The 9,762-nt window shown below is 44.9% G+C and overlaps 1 protein-coding gene across 1 annotated transcript; it reads right to left on the bottom strand.

The window, feature by feature from the left end:
* Window positions 1-664: 664 nt before the first annotated feature.
* On the bottom strand, window positions 665-9,518 carry LOC149273314 (protein mono-ADP-ribosyltransferase PARP12-like). The gene is made up of 9 exons (XM_089506469.1): window positions 8,932-9,518; window positions 8,132-8,267; window positions 7,449-7,744; window positions 5,101-5,181; window positions 4,221-4,407; window positions 3,763-3,880; window positions 2,990-3,080; window positions 1,365-1,516; window positions 665-927 (listed from the first exon to the last, which is right to left on the bottom strand). The coding sequence occupies exons 1-9, from the start codon at window positions 9,516-9,518 to the stop codon at window positions 665-667; spliced, it is 1,911 nt and encodes a 636-aa protein (XP_089362595.1).
* Between the last annotated feature and the right edge of the window lie 244 nt (window positions 9,519-9,762).

Here is a 9,762-nt window from a genome sequence, read left to right as displayed (position 1 = left end):
TCCCTGTGTCGTACAGAAGCGCTGAGCAGAACGAGGAATAGGTGGTAGAGGTATCCTTGAAAGCAGGTTCTTCTGCTGTTGACGTGAAGATATTCGCTGAATACTTTTTCCTTATTTTTTTTTAAATCCTTTTTTTTTATTATTATTTTTTTAATTTTAATATTTTTTTAGAGGAGGTGCAGAAAACACGAAATAAGAGGTGGTTTCAGATGAACACCTAAAGTGCTTGTAGTAAAAATGACTTTCTTAATAAATCTATTCTTAAAAATATCATTGGTGCCAATCTATAGCAATACAATATATTAATATCTATGACTACAGTTAAAAAACAAAACAAAAAACTTCCATAATCATGTATATACGATGTTTTCCATTTTGCCGCGCTCTTGATAAACGCTATGGATCGGTGTAACAGAACCCTGTTGTCTGTTTGGCACGTCTCACTTTTCGGTTGTCTGCTGTTGAAATTGAGGCTGAATCATGGATTTTTGGGGTCATCCTTAAAGCCAGTCCTAATTTTTTTTTAGGAGCGATGGACGACTTGAGCTGAGAGACAACATTGCGTTTCTTCTTGTGTTGACGTTTGTTGCCAGAGTCTTCAGAGATTGTCCAGACAGTCGGTGGTCGGGATGACCCTCCTGCGCCTTTCGATCCCCCCCCCCCCCTATAAGAACCTGATGACGTATTCGGGGTAAATTTGATGGTTGTCGAATAAAGTAAATACAGTGGGATTTGGCAACGAGTCAACGCAACTGTCGTACATGGAGGAAAAGGGCACCTTGGACTTGGAAAAGCTGCTTTGTTTGGACGGGTTCCACTCCGTAGAGTCCCCAACAAGGACACTGGCAATGAACATAGCGTGGGTCCTTATGAAATTCCTGGGGGTATTAATATGGGAATAATATGCATTTGTGGCAAAACAGCTGCCTGCGGATCAAAAAAACACAAACACAAACTTTTAAGTTCTTCTTTTTCTCCCAATGAAACATTAACTACTGTGGAACTGTGAGTCTCCGAGGGGTGAGAGTAATCGGTGGTCTAACAATAGATTAATAAGGGTACCCCGAGCCTCCAATCCCCCTAAATATGTAAATGCAGCTAAGCGGGTAACCCTACGTCGCCAATGGTCAAGTATGTACTTCCGTTTTTTTATTCATACTCCACCCACATTTCATGTATGGCCCGCCTACAATGCCTGGACCAATCAGCAACAATCAGCAACTTAACCATAAGCATAGGGTGGGTTTCTAATATGTACATATATATATATGCTGTATATCTATTGCTTATTTTAATCTGGAAGCTTAGTGAGATCGGTTTATTTAGTGCGGGAGCCGTGAAATTTGGGACTTGACGGATCTCACCGTTCCCATGGGTGGCCCCGTGTATACCGCAGGTGCCACAATCAAAATTCTTCTGACAAATAGTAGCAACCAGGCTGTCGTCGGCCGCATAGAAAAGCTGTCTCTCTTTAACCTCCCGTCCTTTCTTCTGTTTTTCCATCTGCTGTTTCCGCCTGTAAAAAAATCCATTAACACGTGAATGAAATCTTAATTAAACCGTGGGGTGATCGGGGTTTAATTAAAGCCCCACCTATTCATAGAATCTACCCTCCTAATACCCTCAACCTGCATTCTCTATGAAACTATCATCCGTCCTCCCCAGGCCATCTACAAACAGATCATCCTTACTCAAGCAGTCCCTCTCCTAATTCCTCCCCAACACCCTAATAGACTGTAAGCTCCTCAGAGCAGGGCCCTTATCATTCCTGTACCCATATTTTAATGTTATTATTCATTTTCACCCAATTCTCCCAATTTCACCAGGAGTCTCCGGGTTCGGCTTCTCTGGGTCTCCGGGGCACCGCGGAGAATCTCTGGGGTCTCGGGAGCGGCGGTGAGGAACGCCCCAGTCCCCGCCCATTTCCCCTCCTACCACTTCAAAATTTTCAGCACGAATCCACAGACCGCCCACCGACGTTAGTAGGCCCGCCCCCACCCCAGAAAAGGGAGGGTTCCGGGTTGCTCAGACACGCCCATTGTAATAGCGCTATGGAACCTGTTGGCGCTTTAAAAACAAATACTTTTTTGGGGGCTACCATCTTTCTGTAATATTTTAGGGGAATTACCCCTGAATTTAAGAATAATAATCTGAAGCTGGAAAAAATATTTTTTAGATAATATTGCTGAAAATATGAGCGAAATCAGGTTTTTTTCCCACCGTCACTTGTTCCTACCGTTGGTATATCTTCCACAGAGAAGCGTTTTGGATGCGCTCTATTTGTATGATCGAGACTGTGCGCAACGAGCCGTGAAATAAACTCTTAACTTTGTTAAATTCGCCCGGTATCTGATCCAGAGACACCAGCTGGAAAACATTCAGAGCAGAATGGTAAAGGTCCGTGCCATCGTCTCCGGTGTTTCTGAGAGTACCTCGAATTTGGGAGAAATCGTTTTTTTTTTACAGCCACCGTAATGCATCTAATAGCTGAGACATCCCTTTAAATTGTCATGGTGTCCCCCCTTGCCCATGCATTCTGCAGAACCCCCCAATATGTATTTGCCCCCCCCACCCGATACCCGACACCTACCTTGTATTTGACCTTTAGAAGGTTAGTCCTGTCCCAGTGCTTGGGGATCGCGATCGCGTTCTCGTCTTGGCATGATCTCCCACAATAAGATTTCTGGCATTTCATTGCGGTGGATCTTAGAGCAAATAAACAGATTTTCAGGATTACAAAGCGTGGCACCGACTCCTTCATTTATTTAAGGACAGATCCAAGCATTCCGATTGGTGCTTTTCGCACTGCTATGGAATCCCTGCTTGAATGCAGGTGACTTGACCTTCTGGCAAGTCACGGTTTTCATTAGGACTGTTAATAAAACCGTTTGGTTGCCGCTATTAGCCAGTCACTATAAGATAATTGTTGTGATGGGCAGAGGCTCTGGGGGCAATAACTCTTACCCCACCTCCGTCTAAGACGACTCACCTCAGTGCCATGCTTTTCTCCGCCGACACGAACCTAGGTCGCCTGCAAATCCTCCTCTTTGTGCCTGTGGACAGCTTCATCTGAACCATGTCTGAAACAATTAAACAAGACCAGTCAAGGGCCCCGCGTGTCTCCCGGCCCCCGCAAATCCGGTCCTGTGCCCGTACCTACCCCATTGCAAGGATAACACAACCCCATGTGATCATTTATGATCCATTCAATATAAATGTATGTATGCGGTATGTTTATGTGTGTCTATATACCAGTATTTAAGCATTCCATCGTACCGTGAACATGCCAAGCAGGACATACATTATCACCCCCGCCGAATGTATAAAACACATCCATGCTGGCCTCGGGGAGTATTTAGCCCTCACTTGGGGGCATTCGTTAACACAAAAGGAGCATGACACAAAGCAGGGAGCCTACGAGACGGACACACTCCCTGTAATAGGAAGCACTCCCTGCTCGAGCTCTAGACAGGAAGTGCCCGTGGAAAAAAACAATTAAGGCAGGGGGGGTTGTATTCGCCACGGTTATTTTCCTCTAATAAAAAGGGGGTCAGCAAAGAGCATTGAAAGAGGATCAGCAGGGGGCAGCTGTGAATGGGCCCTGGCCAGCTGCCCCCTTTTGCTCGATGGTAAAGACATAGGCTTTTAGGGCATTTGGACAAAACTCATGCGCAGCGAACTTTCTGATCTCCTAAGAAAAGACACATCAGGGGAGGAAAAAGGACAATGGGAGACATGGATAATTATTTGAGAATGACTTACTTTTCAGCTGGATTTCATACTCCTCATCCCCCGCTTTGAAATAAAATGTTCCTTCCTTATCTGACAGATAAACTTTCTCCAGATCAGCACTACAGACATCCGAGATCCGTGGATTCCTCTGTCAGGGGTGGAAAAAGCCTTTATTTAGCTTTAGAATACTTATTACCTTTCGCATGTCATGAGATATTTTTAGTGGGGGTTTTTTTTCTATTCAGACACCGCACTGAGCTGATTCCCTAGGACTATGGTAATGGAAACCTGTTTATAGTCAGAAGGTCCCTCTGAGTGATTAAGACTGAGCCATTCTATTACTTACTACTAGGCAATATGATAAGGACTTTGCGGGTTGGTCTAGGAAATTGGAACACATTCAACAGAGAAAGCCCTCACATGATGCTCTTGGCACTGATCATTTTATGGTAATTTCAGAAATTGAATAGCCGTGAGTGTCATCCTACCTCCTTCCCATACTCATTCCACCAGCTATCGCATGTGTTCTCCCAGTACCAGCACCATTCAGTGGTGAGAATAAGCTCGGGGCTTTTGCATACGGAGGAGGGAGTAGACAGGCGCCTGATCTTGTAGGACTTGTAGGTCATGGTGTCAAAGTTGAAGCCACATTCCTGGATCTTAGAAGTTGGGTACCTGAAGAAACACACAGAGACGCGTCTGATACTTTAATGGGTAAAAGGCAGAACAGAGCGATACGTTGTTACTAATATCTGTTACGTAATAACATTTCTTAAATAGCGAGTAGAAGTTAGAGAGCAGGGTCTTCACTTCTATTCTTTGAAGGTTCCAACAAGGGAGCGATCATTGTGTGCATCATAAAAGCATGCAATTTGACTCTACCTGGGGTTGTCCCAGGACAGGCTATCGAAAGTTGGGTCTAGCTGCCTAGGAGCATCTAGGAGCGCCTAGGAGCTTTTTAGCCCCAGTGGTGTATGTCCCTTTGGCGATGCCCTAGACCGGTTTTGGGGCAACTCCGCAGTCAGCATCATCAACGCATGAAAAGGTGCTGTGCCCTATGAAGACACCGGGATATGATGTCATATTGGGGCGCACCATGTTGTTAATGTCATGCAGTACCTTTTCATGCAGTCTATGGAGCCTCCAAAATGTAAAGAGGTCCGTTGGGGATACTGGGGGGCCACCCCCAGAACATCCATCACTGGGTAGCCCCAAACAGAATTGAGTGGGAGGGAAAGTGGGCAGGGAGTGGGTGTGGTTAAATACATCTCCCCAGCCCAAAGAACGATAAAAGTGACCCGTAGACTCCGAGTCAAACCTGGAGAGTTTGCCGGTATGTGAATGACACAAACTCTGGTTTCTCCACACCTGTTGATATTGCAATACGCATGTTCGGTGTCCTCCATATTCTCCATGTCTTCCCAGTAAGCTGAGAGCTGGATCTGCCATCTGTACGGGAAGTGATAATGAACCCGACTGCAATTATCTAGACATAAAACATTGTACGTTATTCGATGTTCTAGGGCCAGGTCTGTGATAAAAGCATTGAAATTAAACTTGGTAATCCTGAAAGCTCTCTGGCAACACTGGCTGTAACTCAAAAACATTACATTCCAAAAACAATCATTTATTTACTCATGACATCATATTTGATCACACCCATTGAAACTCAAACAGTGAAATAAAACCTGTACCTAAAAAGAATGTTTCTACTGAGATGGTTGAACCCACACGTATACATTACATACTGTGCTACATCTTAAAGGGGCAGTATAGTCAGCTCCACTGCCTTTCAATTTAATTGCTCTGTTGCCTTAACAGTTAGCGGGCGTCCAACCTTTAAAGGGTCACTCCAGCTCAGGGGCGTAACTTGAAACCACAGGGCACTGTGCGAAAGTTGTCCCAGGGCCCCTCAACTTCACCAAGCAACATGTCCCATAGTGCCACCTTTGCCCCCTTACCTCACCCTAAGCCCCAAACAGCCTGCCTGTGCTATCTTTGCCCCCAGCTTGTCAGTGCTTATTTGGCCATTCTTTGCCCTTAACCTGCTAGTCTGTGCCATCATTGGCAACATACACACTGACACACATATGTAAACACACATTTACACATGCTAACACGCACACTTACTCATACTCACTAACACACCTACACACTCATTCGAACACACACACTCACACCACTCACACCATACATATTCATGCTCACAAACACATCACATCCATGCTAACACACAAACACTTACACTTGCACACTCATGCTATTGCATCCCCCATCTCACACCACTTACACCGATATGCTCACATACATTTATACATAGACATTCATGCTCACATACACTTATACATAGACATTCATTCTCACATACACTTATACATAGACATTCATTCTCACATACACTTATACATAGACATTCATGCTCACATACACTTATACATAGACATTCATTCTCACATACACTTATACATAGACATTCATTCTCACATACACATAGACATTCGTGCTCACATACACATAGACATTCATACTCACATACATTTATACATAGACATTCATACTCAGATACACTTATACATAGACATTCATGTTCACAAACATACATGCCCCTTGTCTGCTAACTGATCACATCAGTGCCAGTTGTGTAATATATCTTAAATTTTATTACTTAACATATGGAAATGAAACTAAATACACTGACTCGGAGACCGACAATCTTTGGATGAAATCCGGAAGATTCCTGTGTTTGATTCTTTCCCATAAAATTATCTTACCTCCATAAGTACAAATGTCGTTGAGATAATAAACACATATCTCTTCCGAAAATCCAGGAGACGTCTCCTTCACGGAAGCTGGTAGAAGGACTATTGAAGTAGGGGATAAAATACATGAATATTCATGGAAATGTGGTTACAGAAACAGCATATTAAAAATATTTAGAAAAATGTTTTTTGACTTTGAATTCCAGTTCTTGTTAAATTATTAAATTCACTAATTACAACATCACTTTTTCTGGTCCCATAAACAAATAGATTAATTACATTTCCTTATTTCTTCTTATGTTCCTTTAAGATATATGTGTTTAGCTATACATACTATATACCGTATATATATGTATACACATATGGACCATATCTGCCAACTGTCTCGCTTCACAGCCTCTTCCTGGTCCTCCATAAGGTTGACTTTATATCCTAGAGGTAAGCAGTAGGCAAAATACCAACATAACCCACTTGAGAACTCTCGAGGTATCACCCTCAGGATTTTGGCCGCACTCTCAGGGTCACGCAGTCTGGACCCGACTCCTTCCTATTCTGCCCTGCTATGATCATATATAAGACTCCCAATTGGCTCTTTTGCTAGAATGATATGCTTGCTTGAATGCAGCTGACTCAATGAAGTCCTCAAGCTTTCCATGAGGACCAGTATTAGAGCCGTTTGGTGAACACATTTGGCGAGTCACTACATAGAAGTCTTCATGTAGTCTCAGGGTCCGCTCAGGAATGCATACAGACCACCAAAAGGCCACACGATAAAGCCCCAGATCGGCCGCTGGAGCAGCAGATCAGATGAAGATGTCCTGATGTTGGCCAGTAGCCCTCCAGGCATTTGCCAGTCCAGAGCTAGATTCATCAGAACTACAAAATGACCATAACTATCCAATAGAGGAATACTTGGGTTTAATGATCGATTATTTTCTAATATCAGCGAAGCTATACTTGCCTTTCTTCGCAGAACCAGGTGGCTTCGGCTTAGGCAAAGGCGCCCGGGTGTCTCTGAGCGCGCTGGCGTTCCGGTAAATGTTTGGGAGTTGCGGCACCAGATCTTCGCTTATTCCCCACTTCTCCAATTGCCGCATTGATTGCGGATCCGAAAGGCTGTGTGATCTTATACACCGGGATGCATATTTGCATTTTCCATCAAGGAAGTATTGGCAAACGTGCAACTTCTGGCAATCGCTCTTGAAGTCGCAGGATCCGTGCAGACCTTTCCCTCGATTATAATGCTGGCAAACCTTGCAAAAAAAAGAGGCAAACAAATAAAACTAAAACATTTGCCCGTGTCATTTAAAGGGGAAAAAGCCAAGTTGAGCATGGTCTGGGTCAGAAGACCAGCAGAAGGGCTGCATCTTCATGCTGTCCCTTAAGAGAGGAGAATCAATGGAGTCTTCAAAGAAAGATGGCAGCCAAAAGTCCATCCAACCTCTCCCGTTGGAAAAAAAAGAGGCATCAGGGGTGGAAAGAGGGGCATCAGAGATTTGAGTCACTAACCCTTCTTAACAGTGACTCCTTATGCACTCACAAAGTATTATCAGCCTTAAAAGTACTTTAAAAGATGGAAAAATACATAAAAAATGGCTGAAAGATGGTTTTTTAACCCAGTAGAACGTTTGGAATCTCACCTCGGGGAGGAAACTCGGATCGTTCTGCAGGACCAGCTGCAGTAATTCGTCTTTGCTCAGCTCCTCTAATTCATACATCTTTAACACCTCCAGGTTACGATCGTTCCGGACGTCATGGCCGAATGCGCACGGATTCCTGCCGCGAAACACAGTAGCTCCCGTTAGCAATGGCCACAGCAGATGGGCCCCTCTCGGTCTTTCTGCTTGGGGTCCCTACTTAGGTCTCTACATTTTTAGGGGCTCAAAACAAGAGCGTAAGAAGGACCTAGTGATATCATTGTGTCTCATGCTATATGGGGCCCTTATACCAGCAGGGGCCCCTAGTAATATCATTGTGTCTCATGCTATATGGGGCCCTTATATCAGCAGGGGCCCCTAGTGATATCATTGTGTCTCATGCTATATGGGGCCCTTATACCAGCAGGGGCCGCTAGTGATATCATTGTGTCTCATGCTATATGGGGCCCTTATACCAGCAGGGGCCGCTAGTGATATCATTGTGTCTCATGCTAAATGGGGCCCTTATACCAGCAGGGGCCCCAAGCAGCTGACTATGTACTGGATGGGGTTGTGGTACACGTTTCCTGCCATATCGCTCCCGTCATCACATATCACACATGTAATAACTGCGGCACGAAAAAAGAAAAGCTGAAACCCGGCCACCAAAAAACCCCCGTCGGGGGTTTAAATGGCGGTGGGCAGATCTTTTTCACAGAAACCGAAGTAGGGCATTTATGTTTTAAGGGGCATCGCAGGCTGCGGGCTTTTACCGAGACTTTTTACGTGACTTGGAGACTTACCTGTTGCATTTTCCGAGTACGTGGTAGCGGCACAGGTGGAGGTTCTTGCACTCCCCGGGGCACTTGCTCATCCTCTGTGTGCAGACGCGCACGGCGCTGCGAGACACGGCCACGCGCTTCCCGTTCTCCTCCTTCAGCATAAGGCTGTGTCCCTGCTCATTTTCCACGATCCTCTCCACCTCCACCAGACTCACCCCTAACAACGGTCCCAGCCTTTCCAGTTCCATACTGCCCCCTGAGGAGCAGAGCAGGCGCCGTACCTGTACCGACAGGTCGCCGTCACTCGGAGTCTCAATGATGCCGTTGTCTCTAGGATGGTGCTCAGTTCTGTGCTGCCTGTCTGCTTTATGATCTCTGTCTCTTTTCTCCATATTCTGGTCAGTAACCTCATCCCCGTTCCTGGTCCCCCCTTCTCTCTCTTTCTCTGTCCTCCTTTTCTTTGTTTCACCCCCTTCATCATTTCTCCTACACTTGCATCGCTTTTTCCTCTTCTGTCTTCGCTCTCTCCTTTTCCGTTCATCTTCTTTCTCCTTTTCTTCTTCTTCGTGCGCTTGGATTTCTCCTTCTTCCAGCTCGCAGCTCTGCATGCTTATATCTCGCGTTCCTCCCTCTGCTGTGAGCTTCCGTTCTTTTCAGCAGAGTTTTATTTTTCTTCTAAACCAACACTGAGAAACGAAACTGCATATCTGATACTAATGACTCACTATATTAACAATTCTAGGTGTGGCAATGAATGCGGGCAATTGTATTATACAGAATGCAGGGCACTCCTGTTAAGAGCCCCCCTCCTTATACCTCCCAAGAGTCTCTAATTAGGAGGGACAGTCACAC

This window comes from Sceloporus occidentalis, unplaced genomic scaffold, assembly GCF_023333645.1.
Source record: "Sceloporus occidentalis isolate IW3139 unplaced genomic scaffold, rSceOcc1.0.p SCAF_386, whole genome shotgun sequence".
In the NCBI taxonomy this organism is placed as follows: Eukaryota; Metazoa; Chordata; class Lepidosauria; order Squamata; family Phrynosomatidae; genus Sceloporus; species Sceloporus occidentalis.
The sequence above is the reverse complement of the archived record's forward strand: the minus strand, read 5'-3'. Positions and strand labels throughout refer to the sequence as shown.